A 26,362-nucleotide genomic window follows, 5' to 3' on the forward strand; every position below is an offset into this window, starting at 1 on the left:
TCTGATCCAACTGATTTCAATCTTGGTTAATTGTATTAAATAAATAAAACTAATGGAAAACACTCCTAAAGTGCACAGGAGACTGTCGACTACGCTTAGCAATCGTCTGCATCAGAAACGCCATAGTTGTAAGTCACAAAATGCCTTATTTCCTACATTTGTATAGTACTATATTAAAATTGTCCTTGTAGCCTCACCACAAAGTCACAGAGGCGCAAGCGTAGCCGATTCCCCTGCACCACCAGTGTCGCCCACAGCGGAATTAAATAACTGTGCCAACAATGTTGAGTGCACGCCGCCAAATAAGAAGACGCTAAGTATGGATGATAGCGTGGATTTTTCGCCGCGGCTGGACATAAGCCTTTCTCCGAGCTGTATGTTCTCACAAACCCTGGCCACCGAGAGTCCCGAAGTGGGTTGGCGTTGGAATCGGAATAGTAACAGCGCAAATCGGAGGAATAATAGAGTTAATACAACCGCCGACAGTGGCTTCAATTCGGCGGAGACAGCAGAAAGAAATTTTAGAGAGCGTTGTAAGCAGAAAACTGAAAATGATAATGGTTATGTGGCCCGACGCAATCAGCAGGACAACGAACAGTGGCGTGCACAGCAAATACGCGCTCGTGAATTGCTCAAGGAGCGCTGCAATAAGTTGCATAAACAACTGGAGCAGGTCGCCAGCTCATCGAAATTATCAGTCAGTGCAAATGCAATCATTGCAGCTCCAATAACTGCTTCAGCATCAGCACCAATGCCTAATACATCTACCGCTGGCAAGCGTTCGGCTATTGCCGCCAAGCTGTCCATGCCATCGTCCATATCCCCCCCAGCGGCAACCTTATGTCACGATTCTGCACTAAACGACTTTCTTAATGACTCGGACACGGATTGCTTGTTGTTAGAGGCGACACAGCAAGTAGAGACAAAGTTTGAGCTCAGCCAGCAGATTCAAAAACCAACAATCAGAACCACACCCACCAGCCACAAGAAGGAGCAGCGTCCTTCGTTCTACATGAAGTTCCTAGAGGATGAAGTCGAAACTGAAGATTGGCTGGCGGGCCTGGACGAGGCGGTGCTGCTTGCTACTCAAGCCAAAAAGCCGCGCACTTCACTGCAGCGCTATAAATCCATGCCATCGACAGATACACCGGGGGAAACAAAGACAAGTATTGTAAACAATGCAATGGCCAAAGGTACCCGCAGCTGCAACACTGGCGCCAATAGCACCACGAACACCTTTAATCAGGTCCACTCACCCCGCATGAGACGCCATGCCAGCTCCAATGTGCTCAGTCCTGTTACATCGCATGGTAAGTCGCGAATATTAAAAATTATAATTAAATTTTCCTCTAATTCCATTTCGCATTTTCCTTTCAGTGCGCAGCAGACTTCTTGGCAGCCGGAAGTGAATTTATATTTTATTACTTCTGTATCTTTATTACCCTCACTACCTTCCATTTTCCTTTCAAGATAAAAGCAGTGATCGACCAACTTCCTACTTTACCAAAAATGCGATGCGCAAAAAGTTCTTAAATTGTCATTCACTTTTTGTTTGTTTTTGAAAACTGACCCATTCATACAGTTATACGAATACTTTAAGTTGAACATACCATTAGCCTAATTTGTAAAATTTAAATTTAAAACGAGTATAATTAAAAATTAATTGTAGTTTAAAACTGTGCTCGAAGCTAATTCTCCTGTTTACGACCCGCGCATGCGACCCACCATATGTTTTGTCCGGCGGGGGCAGCTACAACTGATGCGCCGCCCACATTGTGGCATTGGTGAGGTCGTCACCTGTCGCTATTTGGATGCCTCTTAACTACTGCGCAGCTTAGTGTTAACCAAATTATGTGACACGCACTCGAGCAACGCACACAGTGAACATTGTCTATATGCAAATGAAGGTGGCGGCGAAATTATTTTTGCATATGAGCAGCAAGCCCTGTATGAGTTCGGCGTAGGTAGAAGGATATAAAAATAAATAACTTCTACTTATTCGAACAAATTATGCTTATATCCTGCGCTATGAACGTTTAGATCTTGAAAGCATGAGAACTGGGGAAATTTAAATTATTTTTTTTTAAATTTTTATTTTATTTATTTTTATTATTTTAAGAAGATTAAGAAGTTGCTTTAGGTATGGGTCTGTTTGTCAATCGAAGTAAAAGTTTTAAATTTCATTGGGAAATTACTACAATTTTCCAGTTCTAGGCTGGTTTTGGAATATAATGCATTTTGCGTTCTTTATATTTTTGTCACTTGTCCTCCCATTTAAACGGGTTCAATTTCCATTAAAAATATCTTTGCGTTAACTATTAACAAGTCCCAAGGCCAAACTTTTGGTTTAGTAGGGATCGACCTACGAAAGGAATGTTTGCCTATCGCTGGTCAGAGCTCCTGAAAATTAATGTGTTTTACTGCCACAAAATAAAACAACATTAAATATCGCTCTGACTCAAAAGAGAATGACAAAAAAATAAAAAATGAACAAGAAATTCATTTGAACAAAAAATTATGTGTATAATTTTACTCTTTTTTAGTAGCTCATAGCAAAATGAAAGGTATATGTGCTTGTCATTAAATTTATAATTTTTGAAATTTTTGCTAAAAACCCGCACGAAGCAGCGACGTGACGCCAGTATTATTGTAAACCGAAAACAATTCCAAATTGGTAAAAAAGCTGTTTCTCATGAAATGTAAACATTTACATCTCAAATTCTTAGAAAAATGATATGCTGATATAAAGAAAGAGACTCGAATCTATTAGCAATAATGGAAAAAAATAAAATAAAAGTTGAAACCTTTAAGTTAGTTGCGTTGGCAAAAAGTATCCCATTCCACTTCCAAATGCCTCGTATCAGCTGGAAAGAGATGAAGCTTTGAATACCAGTTGTTTACTGTAGCGTGAGGCCCTTCGTACCGACTTGTCGAGCAGCCTTTTGACGTCATATGGCCCACAGCAGGAGCTGTTCGGTTGGTGGAGGTGGGGCTGAAAGTTATTGAATGAATGCTTGGTCAATTGGAAACATATGAGTTTTTTTAAGACGGCAAAACTTGCAGTTTTATGTGCGCTTTACTTTAAATGCATAATCAATTTTTATTACAGTTCTGTTGTGTTGTGAATTACTATTTTTATAATTTACGGAGGTCTTAAAGCGCATGCTGCGCCACAATACTGAAGGTCAAAGGTTAAACCACTTTGGTGCACATAAAAGACAATTTTACAATTTTTTGTTAAACCTTTTTCCTTTCTTGGTTTTTTTTTTAAGAAACAATGAAGATAAAATGAAAAGTATGTTGCCATATGTTGATGAGGCGCTATATAAGCCAATAGCAGGACAGAGAGGTTTCAGGCTCGGAGCAACAAGCCGAGCAGCGGCGTAGCAATTAAACGAAAACAAAACAGAATTGTGGCTGCAGACGTAGTGGCAGTAGCAGCGGGAGCAGTGCCAGTGCGAATATGGAAACAAGAAAAACACAGCGGAAATGGAGAAGAATAAAAAAAAAACACGATGTAGAGGGGCGTGAAACGAAGAGGGAACGATAGAGGCCCAAGTGGTGACGTCTACAAAGCACAGGCGAAACCACAAAGACGTTTTAACTTTTATGAAGCGACGCGTTGGCTGCAAAGGCAACGAGAGCTTAAGCCATACACACACACACATATAGACAAACACGCATGCTAGGTGCTCATTTACTCGTATGTGTGAGCGAGAGGAAGCGAGACATGCGCGCGAATGAAATGCCGCCCGTAGCGTAACGATTAAGTGTGTGTGCGGAGTGTGCGGAGCTTTTGAGAGCTTTGGCTGTGCTTTGCGTTGCTCGCACTGCTGTCTATGTCCATTTGGATATTCATAATGGCGTCCATTGGCGACGTTGGCAAACAGTTTTCTGCGCTCAGCGCCAACGTGAAGTTAGTGGCAACGGACGAAGCTACGCACAGTTGAGCAAAGCAAACACAAACTAGAGGTACAAGAGACAAAAACATTGGTCAAATAGCAGCAAACCAGACAAATAAATTGGAACAAGTTTCATTCAAGGAAGGAAAATAAAGAGTATTGCCTGCTTTTAGGCGTCACATTGACAAACAAACAATTACGAGCGCAGCTATTTTACGTGAGCGTGTGTGTGCGTGCGTGCAGTGAAGCGCGGCCTTTATTTTTGGCAACCCCCCCTCTTATATATATGTGTGTGTACAAGTTGTATGCCAGCGTTGCCCCATCGTTGTTGCAGAAATCCGAAACATTTTAAAAATCAACAAATCAAGTCAAACCAGTCTTAATTAAAGCTGACGACGAGGACCAAAGACAAAGACGAGAAAGAGGAGGACGATTGGTAATTGTAATTGCGAGTAAAAGGCGTGCAATGTTCATTGCATCAGCAGCATGGAGCTCAGCTGCTTCGTGGCGACTGCTGTGCATCGGCCTTTTGGGGCTTTCTATGGGTCTGCTGACCATTGAGGCAGGCTCCAGCCATGCCAGTCGATCTGGCGGCCTGGGCAATCAGGCGGTGTTCACCAGCTCGTTCCTGGTGCGATTTCGCCGTGGTGTCGACAATGACTTTGCGCACAAGGTGGCCGATAAATATGGCTTCGACAATTTGGGACCGGTGAGTACTTGTCGCATATTAAAACAAAATTAGTTTTGCTAACTTGTAGCTAAGGATAGAAAAATATATGGTTGCTACAACAGTGCGAAAAATCAATTATTCAGTGGCCGTTGGCTGGGGGACTGAAACTATAACAATAGCAACTAAAGCAGAACCAACATCAGCAACATCTACAACAAACTGCAGTTGAGTTAAAGGGCTGGCAGGCAATCGCTAATTGCGCCTGCTTAAGTGTCTGTTTTTCTCATCGTCGACTGTCGCAAGAACGTGCCTTGTAAATGCGCGTGGTGTCAAACAGCCAACGCCGAGAGCGTGTTAAGCATGTAGAAAGCAAACCACCCTCCATCGGCTGGTTTCTGACAGAATGACAGACTTCCGGCGGCGCTGCGCAACATTTATTGCATGTTCTTAGGAGCAGGCATTTTTTTTTTTTGTTTTTGACCAAAAATGTATTTTGCATGTTTGCGCGCTATATAATGGCATGCGGTACAAGGTCATTTGCTAAAAAGTTACATGTATTTACCATTTTCCGTTTACCATTCGCCATTTATGTGTTGGATATACTTATGTTTCTAGGCTTTCCTATTTCCTAAATATGTCTTTGACGGTGTTTGACTGTTGTACGAGTATCAAGCGTTGTCAGCTCTCGCTGACATAATAAATACCTCTAAGATGTCTCAGTAATTTCCTGCTTTTGACAGATTTATGACGCGTGTGTAGACTTCACACACTTGTTGCGTATTGGCTTATGTCTTGCGGTTTCCTCAGCTTAGTAATTTCAAAAGCCACATTGTCCGTATTGAATCAAAATGTTATGTTCGTAGAATTGGGTTGGTTCTCTGCCGTTAATACTTTTCTATTGTTTTAATTTTTTTTAATTTGTTTTGAGAGTACAAAGATAATTTAAAGAGAGTTTTGAAAAAAAACATCTCTGACCGTTTGGCTGTGAGCTGCGGGTCGATCTGCCGAGGAAATAAAAATAAATTACCCTCAATGCGTGGAATCCGGTATTAGATATTATTGCAAATTTTCTATTCAATATTCTATTCTATTCTTATACTATAATATTATTTTCCGTCGGGTCTGAGTCTAATTCTAATTTAACATGCTTTGGTAAGCCGAGTACTTAAGGTGTAACTGAACTGTAGCTTAGTATCTCGCAGCACTGATGGCCAATTAATTACGCCTGTCTGAATGTTTGCGTTAATTGGGTAGCAGAAAATCAAACGCAGACAATCCAATCCATCACGGCCAACAATTGCGTCAATAAAGAAATATGAAGCAGGCGCAAAAAGCAATTAACTAGTAGTATACTTATATGAGTATGTATAGTATATGTACAGAAATAAATAAATTATTCGCTTTAATTATGTTTTATATATATATGTTTTATTTGTAAAATCCATTTTGTTTAAGCACTCTGTTTCCTTTAAATTTCGGTATATATATCCATAGGTGTTTAATCCATTTAGGAACGACAATAAAAAGTGTTCGTGAATGAAAAATTTTATTTGAACTGAGTGACTATCTTTTCTTCATAGATTTTATTAATTTAAATAAAATAAATGCACACAATTGCATTTAATCAGAATATAGTATAAGGCAACACTAAATTGATGTTCAATTGTGGCATTGTTTATGCTTACATTGAATACACAAATTGTGTATATATTTAAATTGGTATCTCAATAATTATTCATCGCTAATAAAAATAATATTTATGCCACAGCACAGTTACTAATATAGTTGTTATGGTTTTTTGAAATTGTGGTCTTTTTTCTATCTTAGTATCTACGTTCAACATATTAATATTTATTTTTTTAAATTTCTTTTCATTTTTTTCTAAAAAATTTGTATACAATTTATTAATCCAGTATTTTGCTACCAATATCGCGGCCAAAGCTTGTTGGACATTTTTTTTTTCTCATTTCAACACAATCAATACGCTGGCTATATTATGTATAAGTATTATAGTTACGCAAAAGAAAGGCTTCTTGTGATGGCAGAACTTCCATAACAGCTTCCTCGTAATTGGAAATTCCTGTGATATCTGGTTTGGTAGTAGCTCACAACTTATGTATATATATGGTTGTTTGTGCACAAATGTACATCCGTAATTGCACAGCTTTACTTGCCTTTTCACGATCAAACAAACATGTACACGCATACAGGTACCTAGCTCTTACTGTTTCTGCCACTGTTGCTAGTTGTTATCTGAAAGGTTTCGTTGTTGCCGTAATGTGTACATTGACTTTATTGCGACATCACAATAACGTAATGTTGTCGTCGACATCGTCGTCTGGCTTACGCTCAATTGCACGGCAGTAGCTGATGCTGCTGCACACTCCTTTTACACATTGTCATGACAAGCAGATTGCACAAGTTTTGCTGACGACCCGCGACTAATTGCACCTGCATGTTGTACTACAGTTTTTCCATTTTCGAAAGCAGCATCCTTAGGCGCACAGGTCTTAGGCAAGTGTGCGTTCGGGGACAGCTATGGCAACAACAAGATTCCGTGCTTAGCCTTGACTTAATCATTTGTTCGCAATTGCCTTGCCGCTAGCATTAACAGATTTTCGTAAATGTCAAAGGTTGTCCAGTATTAAGCCTTATCAGCACTTGTTTAGGCCAAATCTAGCTCAACTTGGGCTTAATGAGAATGGGATTTTAAAAATAGATGGCAGCGCCAAAAGTTAATTAAAAGGCTTTTGCTGCTTTGCCCATGCGTTAGCCCCCGCTGTACTTTGACTTGACCAGGATGAGGCTTGATAAGGCCAGATCTCGCTTAACAACAATAGCGCAGCTAAATCTATCGCGTACCATGTTCAATGGAGTACCATAAAAAAGAAACATGGAATCATGGAATCTGTTGCGCCTACGCCAGGCACATGAAGCGCTATCAAATCATCAGGCGAAAAAAATAGGGTCAATGTGGAAAACATTTTCTATAAAAGCAAATACACGTTGTCTCTTATCGCTATCTTGCATGCGCATTGCATTCCCAGGCTTTGTTACCTGTTGGCGCTTGTATGGGACTGTGTGTGTGTGTGAGTGAGATTTTAACGTTTTTGATGTTATGGGCTTATCGCAAATGAAAACGTTAGATGTAAAAGTCATTCGATACAAATCTCGTTGTATTTTCGATTAACGAAATTGCGAATATCTTGCAATTGTGCGTCACATGTACGTGTTCATGAACCTCAGAAATGGCAAAATGCTGATGAGATAAGTAACTTTTTATACTTTTTATACATGAAATGTACAAGAGTATATTAGGTTTGCGGGAGCTGAAAATGTAACAGGCAGAAGGAGGCGTGGCAGACCCCACAAAGTATATATATTCTTGATCAGCATGACAAAACGAGTCGATTTAGCCCTGTCTGTCTGACCGTCTGTCCGTATGATCACCTAGATCTCAGAGACTATAAGAGATAGAGAACCCAAATTTTGCACAAAGATGTCTTATGTGTGTACGCTATACGAGTTTGTTTAATTTTTTTTGATTTTCCCCCCCGCGATTTTTTCCAACTCCCGTAATTCTTGGAACTTCGAACTCAAATTTTTCAAATACCCCCAGTTGGTTATTATGTGTCAGTATGCCAAGTTTCACTATGATAGACCGATTTAACAAGAAGTTATAGCCATAAATATATTTGCTGCTGCCCGTGGCTCTTGTTGATGCTGGTGCTTTGGTTAACTGCACATATGTTTACACAGACACGAATAGATGCGCATAGGCAAAAATACACTCACACAGACGCAATTGCTATGTAAATGTGCAATTATGCACCATTTACGTGAGTTCGAATACCGAGATAGGTAAAATCGATCAAAATTTTTTTTTTTATTTTCTTATTTTTTTTTATTTTCTATAATTATTGTAAACATGTGTACAGAGTATTTCAAAGTCGGGACACCCGACTTTAGCTTTTTTACTTGTTTATATTTTCACTAGCGTATCCGGTTTGCGTTGCTGCGCCACTGAATTGTAGTGGTTTTTAAGCTTTCCGACACATCTTTCCCAATACCTCCTTCACTTTTTAGGGCTTCTATTAGATCCTTTATTATTGTATTATTATTATTATTATTATTATTATTGTGCCGTTCACCTTACTTCGTCTGTACAAAAGATACCCAATCGCCTCCTGCTTGTGTTTCTTGGGTCAGATATGGTCCCGTTCTTGTTCGGTTTCTATGGCTCTGGAAGTAGATGCCCTTGCGCAAAAATCTTGCAAACGTGATTCGCATTTATTGGCATTTTCAGTTGATCTTTTTTCGCTCATCGTTTTTGATTTTGCGGTTTTTTTTTTACCAAAGGGTAAAATGCTATACTAGTTTTGTATGTAACACACAGAAGGAGGCGTGGCAAAGTATATATATTCTTGATCAGGGTGACAAGCCGAGTCGATATAGCCATGTCCGTCTGTCCGTTTGTATTAACGCAAGGATCTCAGGAAGTACAAAAGCAAGAATTTCGAAATCGAATTACCTACATCCCTTTTGTGATTGTCCGTATGCCAAGTTTCATTACGATAGGTTAATTATGAAGAAAGGTTAATTATGAAGAAAACTCTGCCCGCACCTGTTGTTGTTGCTGCTTTGACATAATTATGTATGTAATGCACACTTACATATGTACAAGTACACAAATTAATTATTTAAATTTATTTATATTAATTATTATTACTTTTTTTTTGTAGGGTATACAGGGTATTTAAGAGTTGAGCCTGCTCGACTTTAGCATTCCTTTCTTTTTTATATATAGAAGATTAATTCAAAGCCTATGTATGTATGTAAGCTACAATACATATTTGCTGTTTGATTTATTAAAAGCAAATTTGTTGTGAACAATTTGAATGACCTGAAGGCACGACAGAGCAGTAATTGGCTCGCGCTAGTCAACAACATTTTCCTATATATTAAAATGTACAGAGATGTACTATGCACTTAAACTTGAACAATCAATCTTGTCAATTTGAAATGTTGTTTCTCATTGTTGTTTTAATATTAATGCTGACCATATGTTTATGGGATGTCATTCTGTAATATTGTTTGTGAATTACAATTATTATTGTTATATTGGAAGTAAATGGGAGTAGAATAGCTTAGATTACTTTTTAGCGGTTGCTTTCAAGATGTGTAGAAAACGAAGCGCATGTTGGTTACCATAAGATGTATTAGTATTTGCACAAAGCGTAAAAAGGGTCAATTAGGCGAACTTTTTGTATATCAAGAGCAACTTGCTAACATTTGTAGCCAAAGTTAAAGTTTCTTCTTTTTCACATTTTGTGAGTACACCAAAAAAGTTGATTCTTTCACTTATTTCCTGAGGATGCAGCCACGGGACATTAACATTTAAGCTTACATCAAATCAAAAGGACCTTTTATTTTAGGGGCAACGATTTTAAGTTTAGCAATTCGTTTTGGCATATTTTCAAGAATTATACTCTGGGGAATTAAGGAATAAGGCGCACAAAGTGGGATTGCTGTACTCGTACATACTTGTAAGTACAGCGCCAATTTCAATTTTGTGCTTAACTAAATACATATGTTTTGTGATTGTCCCAAGGAACAATGTAATGAATGTAAGTAAAACAGCTGGCTGTTTTTTTTTCTGCCTAGACACGCACACAAAAGCATATACGCGGAAAAATATATACATACACCCACGAAAATAAGTGCTCTGGTTTGCTTTGCTTTGCAATTTTATGCCCGCTGCCGCTGTTTAATGACAATCAAATACAAAGCCAAGCGCCGTTGTGGGCACTTTAGTCCCAGCGCAGGATATACGAATGTAAGATGTAAGAAATAAAGGAATAAAGAAACGCAGCGTTTTCATTTGCCGTGGCTAATGCCTCAAAGCATATTTTGCGTTTGTCTTTTGTTTCGTCTTTTGTTGAAAATTTTCTGACGCCGCTTGTTTTGTGCCTGCGCTTAGCCTTTAGGCACACACCCACACCCCAGTTGTAGCTCGTAGGGGTTTGTGTTTAATAACTTTAAAAGCCAACAAACTCACACCTGGTGCTTAGCGCTAATCCCTGCAATTCATACAGGGGACTGGCTGCTTGCTCTGCCTACATGTGCTCATATTGTTGTTTTCATGTTGTGTTAGCTCACACAAGCGCATGCTTGCAGCATGCATGCAACAACGGCCACAACATCAACACGCAACCTTATGTAGCAGCCTGAAAGCATGCTACACAATCGTTGCATGTAGGGATTTGATAGATTTTGATTGACGAGCGATCACGTCCATGTTCATGTTTTCTTTAAATAATGAAAAAAGATGGGCTTAAATTAACAAAATCATTTCCAAAAATAGTTTAGGACTGCTTTCCCCTCTTAAAACATCAGTGATCAAACTTTGTGGCAACAACAGGACCCAAATGTGTCGTATCGCCACCGTGCTCAGCATTTTAACGTCAGTGGAACCACTTTGCGGCGCATTTTAAAGGACGATTTGCAAAATAGTCCAATGGGTAATCCTGTGAACTTTCGTCTTATTTCTGTACTCTGTCAGTGTTTGATTCGTAAATAAATAAAATTGTAAAATCGAATTTTAAAAAAATGCAGCTGCAAATGCCGATGAACGCGAATAACGTTTGCAAGACCTTTACGAAAGAACAACTACGCCCATCCATATCTAGAGCAATCGAAACGAAGCAAGTACGGAAGTCAGGGCTCCGGCAAATGCGGAAAAGGACATCCACATCTGATCCAACAAACACCAACAGGGGCCGATGGACATCCTTTGTACAGACGACGAAAGGTGGAGGACAGTGGGTACTCAATCAAGGACGTAATCGAAGCCATAAAAAGCGAAGGTCGTATTGGGAAAGATGTGACGTCGGAAAGATTAAAAAGCACTACAATTCAGTGGCGCACCAAGGGAAGCCGCAAACGCTAATCATCAATAAAAAAGATTTTAGTTCGAAGAATGTGTTTATCAAAGCACACCATCATACTTTTCGTTTTAAGAAAAAACATTTGTTACAATGAAATACCCTGTTTCCCAAAAATCTTCAGGCGCACATAGCGGAAGCAAAACTGAGAAGAAGAGCGAACTTGGTGCTGCAGTTTGTGGGCGTATTGCTGGAGTGAAATTCGCTTCGTTAATAAGTTTTCTAAGAATTTGCCGATTTGGATGACATTTGAAACTAAAGCAGATAATTGTATATTGCAAAGTTTGTAGCATAGAGAGGAGTGGGGGGGGGGGGAATTAAATAAACTGGTGTTGCCTAGGAGCTAGTAGCGTTTACATACCATGTTTTGTTATTGCGCGCTCAGTCATTTCCGAAATCTAGGCGTTCATCCAGACTGACGGATGGACGCACATGACTTGATCGATTTCCACAAACCTAATTTGCCTTTTCACCCTTCGCATATAGGGTATAACAATGTGAGGGGGTAACATTTTCCAAACGTTCGTAAACTATGTTTTGCACGATCTAAAATTTAATATCAAATAATAAAGCTTTTACTTGCACAAGCACAAACGCCAACGCCCTAATAATGCATCAGACATTCTACTTTGTTCTAAAATAATATGCACAAGCTGTGTTCTTGGTCGCAATCTGAATATTGTGGACCATTAATATGCAAGCATCATTTGACCTGCATGCTAAACTTTGAATTGTTAATTCGTGGAAACTCGCTAGCTTGGCAGCTATATAAATAAATGCATAGAAAAGTTATTACTCTTTAGATGCTGCAGCAGATAAAGTTAATAAATGACTTTAGGTCATTTACATAATGTTTTTTAATATTGTGATATATTTTCTTCATACTTTATGTTCATGTCGTTTCTCATTTGTTATGAGAGTCTTGTGTTTATTCAAAATACAAATTTTACAAATTTGCCCACAGACGTCCCATTTGTGCGGCAGAACTGCTGCCGACCCTTTGCAAATGAATGGCGCATTCGTTGGCAATTTGTAACCGTAGGCAAACATATGTTGGCAAATATAAGACAAACAAAGGACACACTCACACATATTCCAAGTGCACGCTGGCCAAATAGAGACGAAAAGGTTTTCATAGGACCGCAAAACCGCACACACCAACATACACTGACAAGGCAAAGGCCATATCACGTATACGCTTAATATGTCAAGTCGATGCGTGTTATTTATTTATTTTTAGCACTGAGCACCAAGTTGGAGCAGTGTTGGATCTGTTTTTGCGCCTGTTAGAGCGAAGAACTCTCGCATTAATAGCTTTGTACTGAAATTTCACTGCGTGTCAGCCTGACAAACCCAATGGGGCGCCTAACAACAATCTACGATATCAAATGGAGGAGGTGGCTAACACAACACAATGTTGAAGTGCGAAACTGTAACACATCGTCCGGTTGTTTTTTTTTTTTTTTTTTTAAAGAGAAGAATTTTGTCCTTTCGGGTGTGGCAGTCCCGTTTGATGAATTTGTGTACAACTTTGCAAAAATGTATAGAAGTCTAAAACGCTCATCCTTTTCGGAGGAATAGATAGAAAAGTCAGTATAAATGGTTAAAAATCTAATGTTTATACTCTGTACATGAAATGTAGAAGAGTATATTAGGTTTGCAGGAGCTGAAAAATGTAACAGGCAGAAGGAGGCGCAAAGTATATATATTCTTGATCAGCGTGACAAGACGAGTCGATCTAGCCCTGTCTGCCTGTCTGTCTGTCTGTCCGTCCATATGAACACCTGGATCTCAGAGACAATAAGAGATAGAGACACCAAATTTTCCACGAAGATGCCTTATGTGTGTACGATATACGAGTTTGTGTTATTTTTTTTTTGATTTTTTCGAATTCCAATGATTTTAATAGTTATTCTGTTATTCGGGACGGAGACAAATACAACAAATCAAAACCCATGAAAATTCATCTTGTCGTTCTCGACTTCTACGTGTTCGAACAAACATGACAACACTATTCGTCGTTTGTTCTCAAATTTTTTTGAGCACGGGACAGTGGAAGATCGTCCACATGTTTTTCATCAACGACCAAGACGTTCCAATGAACTGATTGAAATGGTAAGGTAGAGTGTTGCCCAGGACCCAAATGTGTCGTATCGCCACCGTGCTCAGCATTTTAACGCCAGTGGAACCACTTTGCGGCGCATTTTAAAGGACGATTTGCATTTGTTTCCGTATAAAGTGCAATTAACTCAAAGAATTTTGCCAACAGACTGTCCACGTCGCTTGGAATACGGCCAAACAGTTGCTCGAATGGTTGACACTGAACCTGATTTTTGGAAGCAAATTTTGATGACTGGCGAGGCCCAGGCGGCGTTAACAAGCAAAATTTCCGCATTTGGGGAACGGAAAATCCACACGAGATTCATGAAACACCATTGCATGATCAAAAAGTGACTGTTTGGGCCGGTGTCTGCGCCAAAACCATCATTGGGCCATTTTTCTTCAAAGAAGGCGAAACAGTTGATGGGAATCGATATCGGTGGATGTTGGCTCATTATGTCTGCCCGCAGATGCGTGAAAAAGGTCTGAACGGTTACTGGTTTCAACAAGACGGTGCGCCATGCCATACTGCAAATAAAACAATTCAGTTTTTACAACAAAAATTCCTGGACGTCTGGTATCAAAAAAGGCGATATTGATTGGCCACCCAGATCTCCAGATTAGACGCCTCCGGACTTCTTTTTGTGGGGAAATTTTACAGACCCAAATTAAATAATAATATCTCATACTTGAAAATCGGTTGTTTATTTTCAAAGATATTCAATGTTTACATACCGACATAAAAGATGGCACACCCTGTATATTTAATATATATATATAGATATTATTATATACATTTTTTAATGTAGGATAAATTTCATTTATTTTTTTTATTTTGTATAAGCATTAATCACTTAACTCTGACATGCCTGACACAAAACTTGTTGCAAATATTTGTTAGATTTGTAATAAAAAAACGCTTGTAGCCCCTCAGTAAATGTATTATACATTTTATACATATTTAACGATATGGATATGATATGGCTTTTCATTTAATTTGCACACACAGGAGTTGTGTCCATTTAGGGTAGATACGATAATGCTCCCTAATGCTAATTAAAAAGTTTTCAGGCTGCCAATTAATTGCGGCCATGGCGCTGGCAGGCCCCCACATTTTTTTTCCTAATTTGCATTAAATTCTGTCACAACAAGGCCTTCATGCTTTTGTTTTTGAGTGTTTCTTGTTTTATTAGGCCGAGAGAAGCGTGCAAATGTATACATACCTATTCCAATTAATGTGTGAAAAGAGACCTTAAAAATAGACAGTACGTAAGCAAGTAGCTTCGGAAAAAAAGTTGTAAGAGATGGATGTGTAGGTGGGGTTGGCGACCTCGGCACATATGGCGAGCTTAACGTATAGAATAGAAAAGTATTTCTCCGTGCGTCTGTTTGTGGAAAACATACAAATATAAACTCAATTTGTTCTGTCAGCACTTGAGTGCCATAGACGAAGAGCTGGGGTAAAAGTTAATCAAATTGATGAAAACAGAAAGAATGAAATGAATGAAATTTTTGAAATGCGTCGACAACTAGAGACAGAAAGTCGAAGGCAGCAACCATCTGTTGGCTAAATAATTAAAAAAGTTTCAAGTTAAACTCAGTCTGCAGTTCATTTATGTTGCGCATACTGAGTAGAATCAGTCGTAAGTAAGAAAGTATTTATCAATACACAATGAATAGAGAAGTTCTTAAGCTGGCAACATTATTTTATATAAGTAGATTTCATTTTCTTGCAATTGCGGGAATGTCAAAGCGGCTTGGTGAGCTTCTATTTTTCATACTTTTATTTTTTGTTGACGAAGCCGATAAATTGAATTTTTAAAAAATGTCTGTGCTGCACGGCATGGCGCCTACGCGTTCTGCTGACAAAAGGCAGACAACCAAAATTAGATAAGAATCATAAATTTAATTATCCATATATACGTACATAGCTGCATGAGATTTTTATTTAATTTCGCCACTCACACACAAAGAGCGGTACCCAAGTAGACACACGCACGCTCATTTGCTGGCTTTGTGAAATCACGCATACGCAATGTGGCCAGCGGCAGCATGTCAATGTCAACAGTAGGCTACATAATTTTGTTGCCATCGGGCAAAGTCGTTTTTGCTCCAAATAGCAAAGCGTCTTAAGTGATTATAAAACGAAGAAAGACAGGCAGGGCGAAGGAAAAAAGTGGAAGGAAAGGGCGTTGCATGTTGGCCTTTATCTTGCCAGCTGCCACATTGCATTTGACCTACATTCGTGCGACATTTGCTTAAATGCAGCTCGTTTAGTTCAAACATTGCACTTAATTAGTTTTCAGTGGGGTGTCAGCAGCGCCACCTGTTGTTCAAGCTGCCCTACTTACCACAAATTGAATTTGATGTCAACATAATGTACTGTTCCATATAATTCGTAAGAGTATATAAAGAATACGCACAGTGGTGCACCACTGTGCACACGGGCACTCAGGCAAGGGATGATAATATTTAGCCGAAAAACAACTCCACTTCTGAATATTGAAGTTTGAAAAACAATAAAAACTTAAACATTTTTTGTAATGCTTGTAATGTGTGATGAATAAGTTTTGCGCAAGCCAACACTGTTTTAATTGCTTTTAACACTAATATTTTGGGACAAAGACACTATATACTTGTACATATGTTTATTAAGAGCCTTTCGTTTTCCGCTTTTACCTTAACCAACTTCCGCAGATATTTCTGTGTCCACAACAAAAATTTCTTTGTAACTTTTCATCGATATAGGCATGACTTTTGGAACCATAACTAGGAACAATAAACTTCGTATGTAGGCAAGTTTCTTACCATAGTTTCCTTCTATAAAGTCGAACAGTTTCAATTTCGTACAAGCGGGGTAGGAAATGCATTAAAAAAAGTTTAGTTTATGAAACAGGAGTATTTCTGTCCGAGAAGAATCTCAATTTGCTTTTACTTTCAATAATTATTCAGTTAAATTTTCATTAGTATCAAAACATAGCTCAATATATACTTAGTGAAGCCCCTCTTTTCTATAATTTAAATTCAAGATTATTTTTGTGTGTCTCTGGGATTTCTTTTGGCCTTACTTTCCTTCCCTGCTTTGAGACCAAAAATTAATCAACTTACAATACTTGACATACCATTCTAATTTTTTTTTGGAATTACAGTCGTTCTCATTAAAACTTGTTCGTAATGCATTGCAAGCTACGGTATGAGGTTCGTGTGCTCAACATTTCTTTTCTTAGGCTTGTGCATTGACTTCAGTTTCAAATGTCTTGTCTTTGTTTGCACGCAACTTGGCGCGACTTTGTAATAAGTTACCATAACAATTGGCTGGGCATGACGCATTTTAGCTAAATCTTAGGCAACAAATCAAAGTCGAGCCAACGACTTGCATGCCTCAATCTGCAGCTTCATCAATGCTTATTAGGCGAAGGGCGGTGGGCGCAGATCTGTTGTTTGTCTTTACTTCGCGGCACATCCTGTTGAATTATTCAGCAGCTGCTACGTTGGCACTTCGAAGTCGTCTTTGCGTTGAGTTCCTCATTATTTGGCGTTTGACAGCCTGAGAGACACGCGCAATCCAATACACATACACACACACATACTAATACTGTAGTTTGTCTTTATCATTTTGCGCTGAAAAATTTACATCATTTATTGACGCTTTTTAATATGCCTCGCTTGGATTTACATACTGAGCTTATTTTGGCAAATCTTTGCGGGCTGGCAATTCCATTTTGTTTACATTCTTCTTAAGGGAGTTGGAGAGAGAAGTAAACGCGTCTGGTAAGAGTCGCATATAGCGGATATACTATATATCAGACTTTTAAAGCCTACTTTTGAGAGCCACTGCTGTAAGGTAATGCCTACAAATACTTTAAAGACTATCGAGTGTGCAGCGTGAATTTTGATTGATTGATTTGTGGCCCCTGGAGGGGAGCCTTGATTGTTGAAGTGGGCACACGCGCACGTTGTTGTTGGTGCTATTGTTGTTTGGCTAATTAGAGCAATTGCAAAAGTAAAGAACATTTCGTACCCAGTATGCACCCACACAGAGCTTATCACTCTATCTAAAATATACGTATGGGAAAACACAGCACAGTAGTGCGGTCTAATACCAGTCTTGTTGTTTGCCGCTGATAAACTGCTTGTTGATAAAAAGCTTTCTGTCATTTACTGACGTCATTAGGACAATCGTTTGATATACGAGGCTTTTCGGTTAGTTTGCGAATTGGCACAAGTGCTGGAGGTTAGAGAAGCACAGAAAATATTTGATAATGCAAATAATACTACTTGTATAAGTGGTTCAGCAATCCAACATAAGCCACTTTTGTTTGTGTTGTGTGTAGCTCAAATGAGTTTTATTAAATTTGCAATAAATTAATACAGTTTACAATGTCGGTAGTAGTATGTTTAAGTTGTGGCAGCTCCACTCTTGAATACCATTTCACCATAGACATTGAACTGAAAAAGATACAATGTGAAAGCAAATAGATGACTATGATTACGAGATCTTTATAGACAGAATTAGGAGTAAGACTAACTTTTCCATTGGTCTGATACGCTTTATACTTGTACTCGTTTATATGTAAATTATTTGGCTTTCTAGTTTGCCCTTTATATATACTTTTGCATGCAGGGTATAGTGTTCTTGGTGAAAATCGATGTATTCAATATCTTATATCTTATCTGTTCCCTGTTTCAATTCGACGAAGTATTTATGGTTTTATTTGAAAAAAATCATTAACTTTAACTTTAAATTTTATTTAATCATAGATATGGCTGTTTCACAGCATATTTGATCAACAGTCGCGGACGTCTTATGATATTATGGATATGGGCAATTCACTGCCAGTTTCAGACTGAGACTCTGATGCCGCAGCAATGCTGGCCCTACTTTCAGCTTTTCTCTTCTCAAAGTGTTCAAAGAGGTCACAGCAATCTGTATTATTTATGTTCTTCCAACCATCAGCCGTAACATGATAGAGGCGAACAATGCCGCCTGAGTAGGCATCCCTATGCGCTGCGTTACAAATGGAGCGACATGCCAGATCATAGGCCTCTCTATCAGTCATGTCCCACTTGAAGAAAGTGTCTAACAATCCAAGGGCAAGGGTGGAGCCACTTCCCACCGCAAACTCCGTGTGATCTACAAGATAGCCTTCTGAGTCCAAGTAGATTAGCTTGGGAATATCGCCATCGAAGCCAGCTAGCATCATGCCCATAGAGAGACCCATGTCCCTATATTGATGGATCGTATTGGCCAACATGTTTGCGGCCGAGATCACTGTTATGCGCTTTCCATAACGCAGCTCGTACATACGACACTCTTTAGCCAACACTCGATCCCAGTAGGTGCAATCGGCAGCCCCGCCAGCCATTGTGATCAGCATATAATCATTGAGCTCAATTATTTTCTTCATGTGCTGCGAGCCAATAAAGTCCCCGCTGGTAGAGCGTGAGTCGACGCAGAGGATGATCCCGCCCTGGTATATGAAGCCCAGTGTTGTGGTTCCATGTTTGAACTCCATGCATACACCAGGGCTTCTAGCCAATATTTTGGGTAGAGTCTCAGCTGGCTGAGGGTAAGCAGAAACGAAAATAAAATATAAGCGAATCGGATACATTTTTGTTTTATTTATTCTCTACCTTTTCAAACGGTGGCGCTAATAAGGCGTAATGATTACCTAAATTGTGTGTCCCTAGTCTTAGTTCGTTTTTCTCAGATTCTAAAACGAATGCGTCGTTCTTCATCATGAAGGGCAATTTGTCCATACCGCAAAGTCGTTGAAGAGCCATGCCGAATCTAAAGTATAGTATCTAAATCTAAAATAAATTCATAAAATATGTCAGAAAGCTTGTAAGCATAAAATGATAAATTTTGTTATTTTTAAACATGCCTACTAAAAGCGTTAAATGTAAGCTACCAATATATCCTTTAATATAAGGCAATGCTCTTTGCTTTAAGGTATGCTTAAGCTAAGAATTTAAGCAGAGATGAGAGGGACTGCAGGAATATTAGCTAAGATTGTATTTGAATTATACATCAATCATGCCCACTCTCGAGAAAAACTAATCTCATGCACTACTGCATTTGTTAGTTTTCATTTTCACGATAGATATTTTTGTCAAAGAATATTTCTAAAACAACAAGTCAGGGTGTTGCCACTTACAAAAAACAAATACACAACTTGATCAAGTCGGATATATATTGCGTAAATAAATGCTTTAGGTCGCATATTTTAAAGGCGGTAGAATCTTCTGTCGATTCCGTAAAAGTTATGGTGAATCTGACATATTCTCATCGTCAGAATTTGAAATTTCAAAACCCATTTTTATATTGAGATTAAATTTAATGAAATAACTGCAAAACGATAAGATATTTTGATTGATGGGTCGGAAAGAGGCGTTTCTATATTCTACAAGTAATATACTATATGTTGCTCTTGCATGCTTTGTGCAGTCAGCGACAAACGTTGTCATGTACACAACAGGGTATTCCTTGTAATCCTTTCTTTTTGCTTTTCTTTTTATATTCACTCGCCATGTAAATAAAGTGTTATGAGTTAGTTCGTTGGGCATGAGTAAAAATCCATAAATTTCTGCCGTTGAAAGATGACGTGTCACATCCACGTACGCACACCCAAGCAGTGATATCCCATCCGCACGGATATACATACATATATTTGTGCATGCTCGTAATCGTACCAGACAGTAATGTAACTATGTGTTGTAACTAAGTATAGTATGCGTACAGCTGTTACTTCAAAATCCATTAGTGTGAAAGGAAGCAACAAGTTGTTCAAGAATTTTTGGTCTATTCGGATTCTGACGTACATACATTATTAAAAGCTTGCCATTTGAATAAAAGAAATAAGCATAGAAATTAATTATCTGTGTATGTATTTGTGTATGTATGGTGGTCAATGAGCCACTAAGGGCACAAACGTGCACTGTAAATGAGCTTGGGGGAAGTGTGAGCTTGGAGATGAGCGCGTGTTTTATATGTGTAAGTAATTAAGGCGTCTGTGATTATTGCGGATTTTTCAAACACACCCAGACACATACAAACAAGCAGACACACATGTAAGTATACTAGAGATGGGAGGTTTTGTTCAAAATAGGTTCACTGTATAGATTGATTCAAATGAACTAATAAATGTTTAATATTAAATAATACTTTTAATTCTTTAATGATGCGTAATTGAGATAATGATTGTATAACAATTGTATAATGATTGAAAATCTTAATATTTATTTATTAAAATAAGCGCATGAATTAAAGGAATTACTTAATAAACATACCTGTTTCAATCGAACTATTTGATATCGCAATTGGCTCCTGATTGAGATATTCGATTTTAATTTCACACAAAATGACAAACGCTGTCACAAAATTTTGAAAGGGGATTGGAACGAAAAATGTTTAATAAGAGGGGACAATTGACTGGAACCTATTGATTAGAATGAACTAAAATGTCCAACTCTAATACGCATACACTCATACAAATTGCGCACGCACACTAACTTAAGAAACTTTATAAAGCACGTGGGCTTCCGCCGATGCTTAAATAACTGAAGCGGAGGGGCGGTGCTGTACGCAGCACTACGTGGGCGGTTTGTTGTGAGGCTTTTAGTTGACGCCGCCACATGCTATGAAGTGTCTGCTGGCCGTGCTTGACTTTGCAAACGTCGACGGCGATGCTATCACCCGTTGTGACACATAATATTTATAATGGTCTACTATACTCACACAACATCTCTCTCTCTCTCTCTCACACACACGCACACACACACATATATAGCGAAAACAATAGCAGCATTATTGCTACATTAAGTGGCGCTGGGTTGTTGCTGCTGTGGTTATTTTTATTTTGGCATGCGCTTCCTTTCCCTTTCAGCCACATTTCTATACACGCACATATACATACATATACGCGCAATCTTTTTCCCTAAGCCCTTACTTAGTTGTTTGGTATCAAGTTTTCTCATTTTTTGTGCTCCTTGCGTTCCATATGTTTTATTTATAAAGAGTAATGCAAAAATTATACTAAAATGTGTGTGTGTGTATGTGTATGTGTGTACGTCGGATCTAAAAATAATAAAATAAATGCCCGCAATTTAGCTGCATATGCTGACTTGGATTAGTTCATTTGGCCATAGTGCATGGCGTATTTAATAAATATTCATTGCGCCCACAGTGCGTATGCTTAATATTTGCTATCAACTCGAACGCCAGTACTTATCAAATTCAATAATACTGCAAAATGATGAACAGCAGCTGTTTCTGCTGTCAAAGTTCTCCGAGAGAGAACCGCCAAACAGATGTACAAGTATACTAAGAACATTAAAAGATATGTAAATGGCGCATAAATAAACAGCGAATGAAAATAACTGTCCTCTTTTGTTAAGGAATGAATTGCGTCCAGTTACTCAAATTGTCAAGCTGTCAAAACGCTTGTGATTGACAGTAGTTAACGGCTTGATGGCCCTTTATGGCCTATTGTTAATTGTTGTCGCAGCTGCTTAAATATGCGCAGCTCTTTGCCTAAATAAACCAACAGATATTTGGGCCATTCCAACATTCTTCCCCCTGCCCCTAGCAAGGAACGCGCTTTGTTTTAAAATTAATCAATTTTGGGGGCGATTCATTGTTGACAGTGGCTTTTGTGTCTGAAATTATTAGTCTATTATTAAGTATTCGAATATTTGGCAGGAGGCATTTGGGTTCGGCCTTCCGGTTTAGTTAAATTTAATGTGACCCAAGCCAGCACCAACAAATTATGTGAAGAATTTGTGAACATTTCATCAAATTTAAAGTAGGAAGTGAACATTTGTATGTAATTTAAAATGTACATATTAACAATGATTTGCATATTTAGCTGGTTTTGTCACGAAAAGGAATCAAAATAATTCATAATAGACATTAAATAATAAGAACAAGGCTGTGCTGGTTTTCAAGAAACCACAAATAAATCAATATGATCAACTAAGCAAATGTGTGATATAAAATGAAATCATATGAATCACAACAGCTCTACCGAATGCTCTCCAAATATGTTACGCATAATGTCATTAATTAAAGGGTTCTTTAACTGCAAGTGGACCGACTTAGCTGAGACCGTGAAGTAAGGTTGCACCTCCACGTTTTTCTTTGCATGTGTCAATCTGATAAGAGCAAATGACCTTTTACCAGCACTTATTTCCACTTACTTATCGAGTTTACCAAAGTCCAGTCTTAGCTCTTATTTACAGCATAAATGGAAACCTGTGTCCAAATTTCAGCTTTAAACCCCGTTCAAACATTAAAACATTTATTTAAACCTTACAATTAATATTCAAAACAATAGAGAATGTGATAGTCCCGACAATTGTTATAGAAGGTTCTTATATAAAAGTGAAATAACGTGAAACTCTTTCCCTAATAAATAACAAAATATTTTTGAATTTTGAAAAAAAGACAGACTTTTCTTTTTTATATAATCCATTCTTTATAATCCATATTTTGTATACACGTACACATACAAGTTTGACTAAAAGAAACATTAGTGAAATGGTTGTATTAATCGTCCGTCCTTCACGCCCATTTCGTTTGACTCCACACTACCTATATAAGCTTGACTTCTCAGATATCGGTGCTGAATTCATCTGTATTTGTAAATTTCTGAAAAAGCTAATAGGTACATATTTTACTCAAAATCCTTCCACTTGCTGGCAATATGAAGAGCAATTATATTAAGCAGATTTGTTCAAATATTTGTACTTCCCAGTGTTTTAAGGTATTTTTCATTTCCTTTCGGTGATGACCAAGGCTGTTGGAGCCATAAAACTGCTGCACAGCTTGCCACAGGCTTAACACTCAAATATTGAAATTGAAATTGTGGAAGTCGAAATAAAATTAAAATGAATAAATACACAAATTGAGTTTTTGATTGAGTTGCCGCATTTCATCTCATTCAATGCTTCGGCCTCGTGAATTGGAGAAAATGTTTATGACTTACCTTTTGACTTAACTACAGCTGTTGAATTCATTCGAGAACATTTTATTATACAAGTATGTACGTACTTTATAGGCCCGTCGAGGAAAACCCAAAACCGCACGTAGCGTGGGTCGTCACTGTACTTAAACGTTGTTGCGTTTGTGTTGCCAATGCCAATGCTTTTGTGCCGTCGGCGGCTTTTTGCATAAACTCACGTGGATGAAAGGCTAAGATGAATGTTGCACGGGTTGTGCAAAGCGCGCTGCCTTTTTAAACCGGCATGTGCCCGATGGCTACAATGAAGAAGCCTTTCGACTTAAATAACCATTACATACTTTGCATTCCTTTGATGATTTTCCTGGCATGCGAACTGCGTTCATGCCATAATGAGTGCGGTTTAGCGGCATTTTTGTGTGGGCAGCTGGCAAATTAATGGGTAGATAGGCCCCTTGAATGCCCACCTTTGTCCTGTCCTCTTGACCCAACATTCCTTACTATGTTATAATCACGTCAGGCTCAAATCACATGTTAATTAATCATATTGTAATCATGAATTAGACATGAAGTCAGTGGTTTGAGATGAGGCTGTTGAAAAGGGCAAAAGGCATAGATACACGTCGCGAAACTCAGCAGCTGCTGCCATAAACTTCGTGGTAAATAGTTCACAATTCGTACGGGGTGTACTCATATTAAAACTTTGTTGAAGCAGTCAGCGCAAAAGTAGGGCGCAACTTGCATGAGCAATGAACAGTAGCCCATTGAAGCATATCAAGTAAAAAGGAACCAGGCAACAGAATAATTGAAGTAGAGATACTAGTAAGCATGGCTCATGGAAAAATTAAAGTTCAAAGGCATGAAAAAAGCGGTCCTCTATAAATAAAAGCGGGAAATATGACTATTTCAACAAAAGAGCTTTTTATGAGAGAGAGAGCCGTAGTATTTTCATTAGTACAATCAATTAAATAATCGTCAAAATGAAACTGCAAAACTGCAACGAAAATGTAGCATTCATAGTTTATCAATAAGAAAGAAAGTAAAAATTAAAATGTTTTCACAAACATGTATATTGTCGGTTAGTGTTTGAACGGCTCTTTAAATCGCCTGATTATGGGCTTGACCGCTCATCTCTAAAGTCGCGCAGAATCTTGGCAGGAATGCTGCTGTCGATTGAGTAAAAGGATAGCTTCCTTTCAGGGAAGTGTGGGGTGCACAAGAACTTACGCTCGGGGGTGTTGCCTTACTTTTACTATATTCTACCCTATTTTTTTTTTGTGCTGCGGCTTCTTTATAGTAATCGCCTGCAAACGTTGAACTTATAAACAAGCCAACATAGTGTTTGGTCGTTGAGGTTCAAATCTGGGGTTACAGTGTGAGCATGCGGCCCCCACAGAGGGCGCTGCCATGTGGCACGTATTGCCTTGTAAGCTGATATGCTTTTCGCTCGAATTACATTGGACCAGAACAGAGAATTAAGGGGCCAGCACTGATGCAAGCCCAACTTTGTGGACGCTGCTCAATTTACGAAGAGCTCAGCGTGCGGAGCTGAACGGCCACTAATGATGTTGATGACGATGATGCCAGGCCACGACCGCTGATCATGACTGGCAATTTAAAAGGCAATTTATTGCCCTCACACACACACACACACACACACGCATGAACATATACACGAATGACGATGGAAATATAAACTCAATTATAGGGCAATTATAGGCCAGGCTAATAAACCAGAAGTTGAGCGCCTCTGCTGAAAAACAAGAGACGCCTTAATGTTATGCTCAATTAGAATTTGTGTATATACTCGTATAGTAGAAATATGTATGTGGAGGTATATTGTACTTGTATGAATGGCTAATGAAATTTGTTTTGCTTCTTCATATTCCATTTGCAGCTCGTGGGCGCACATGGACATGAGTACCACTTCAAGCACAGAACGTTGCCACACGCACGCTCCCGTCGCAGCCTCTCACACACGCGTGCACTGAAGAGTCATCCCTGGGTAAGTATTGGCAAATAGTACTACCTTCCACATCCATTTTTTCATTTTCACTCCATTCCCAATGCCATTCCCATTGCCAGGTGGCGGTGCAAATTGCGTTGCGTGTTTGAAATTTTAGACTGGTACCATTTGCAAGTAGCCAGGTATCAACGCACACACCCACATGACACACACACACACACACACTCGTGCTCATGAACGCCAAGAATGTGCGTTAAATGTCAGAGTTCAGACAAGTGAGCAAGCAACTTCCCAAATTGTTTCCGTTTGCATCACCAATTGCAATTCGCAGGTGGAGTACACGACCGTTTGATCTCACACACACCGCACACCCGCCTGTCAATGTCCGTGTGCTATTGGGACAGGAAATAATATATACTAGACAATGTTTTGATTGAAAATGTTTAGTTTCCAAAATATTGGAATATGTTGCAGTTGTTTATAGTTGTATGTTGAATATCTTAAACATAGCTCTGATGATATTGATTTCGTACTAGATTTTTTTTCACAAGAGCTCTGTTGGAGGAGAAAAATGAAGCAGCAGAGTTTGGTTTTATTATCAACAATCTCTTTTCATTTTGAAGGCTTTTCATTCTGATTAGTTATCTGTTCATCTGACAATGTTAACGAAAGACATGTGCAAAAGCTTTTTTCTCTTTTTTTTATAATAAAAATAATTGTTTGGTATAGTTTGTTATTTGTAAATTGAAAAAAAAAAAATAAAATAAAAACAAAGTTTTATTTTAGCCTGATTTCGTCACTTGTTGAAAGGTTTCATTTGT

At 38.5% G+C, this 26,362-nt stretch overlaps 3 protein-coding genes across 5 annotated transcripts in view; 2 read left to right on the forward strand and 1 right to left on the reverse strand.

Annotated features, from left to right (window-relative positions):
* On the forward strand, window positions 1-1,663 carry LOC115621361. The gene is made up of 3 exons (XM_030514985.1): window positions 1-128; window positions 192-1,310; window positions 1,378-1,663. Exons 1-3 carry the CDS (start codon window positions 53-55, stop codon window positions 1,407-1,409), a joined length of 1,227 nt encoding a protein of 408 aa, XP_030370845.1. The 5' UTR covers window positions 1-52; the 3' UTR covers window positions 1,410-1,663.
* A 2,253-nt stretch (window positions 1,664-3,916) lies between these two features.
* Window positions 3,917-26,362, forward strand: part of LOC115620231 (neuroendocrine convertase 2) — a 34,269-nt gene continuing 11,823 nt past the window's right edge. For both annotated transcript variants that reach the window (XM_030513373.1, XM_030513374.1), the window contains exons 1-2: window positions 3,917-4,611; window positions 25,473-25,580. In XM_030513373.1, coding sequence (XP_030369233.1) covers window positions 4,369-4,611; window positions 25,473-25,580 — 351 coding nt within the window. In that variant the 5' untranslated portion in view covers window positions 3,917-4,368. The remainder of the gene's footprint in view (window positions 4,612-25,472; window positions 25,581-26,362) is intronic.
* Window positions 18,345-19,406, reverse strand: LOC115620232 (proteasome subunit beta type-5-like). Of its 2 annotated transcripts, none has more exons than XM_030513375.1 (2): window positions 19,251-19,406; window positions 18,345-19,180 (listed from the first exon to the last, which is right to left on the reverse strand). In XM_030513375.1, exons 1-2 carry the CDS (start codon window positions 19,398-19,400, stop codon window positions 18,422-18,424), a joined length of 909 nt encoding a protein of 302 aa, XP_030369235.1. In that variant the 5' UTR covers window positions 19,401-19,406; the 3' UTR covers window positions 18,345-18,421. The 2 variants fall into 2 exon arrangements, with proteins under 2 accessions (XP_030369235.1, XP_030369236.1); XM_030513376.1 differs by having other exon boundaries at window positions 19,289-19,368.

Source organism: Scaptodrosophila lebanonensis, unplaced genomic scaffold (assembly GCF_003285725.1).
Source record: "Scaptodrosophila lebanonensis strain 11010-0011.00,11010-0021.00 unplaced genomic scaffold, SlebRS2 tig00000024-arrow-pilon, whole genome shotgun sequence".
NCBI lineage: Eukaryota > Metazoa > Arthropoda > Insecta > Diptera > Drosophilidae > Scaptodrosophila > Scaptodrosophila lebanonensis.

Bases quoted from the DNA above. Each gene is read 5' to 3' on its own strand.
- LOC115621361 (XM_030514985.1), top strand. From the start codon at position 53: ATGGAAAACACTCCTAAAGTGCACAGGAGACTGTCGACTACGCTTAGC. The intron at 129-191 runs GTAAGTCACAAA...TTGTCCTTGTAG, and splicing joins GCATCAGAAACGCCATAGTT to CCTCACCACAAAGTCACAGA. The intron at 1,311-1,377 runs GTAAGTCGCGAA...TTTTCCTTTCAG, and splicing joins CAGTCCTGTTACATCGCATG to TGCGCAGCAGACTTCTTGGC.
- LOC115620232 (XM_030513375.1), bottom strand. From the start codon at position 19,400: ATGGCTCTTCAACGACTTTGCGGTATGGACAAATTGCCCTTCATGATG. The intron at 19,181-19,250 runs GTAGAGAATAAA...GCTTACCCTCAG, and splicing joins TAGCGCCACCGTTTGAAAAG to CCAGCTGAGACTCTACCCAA.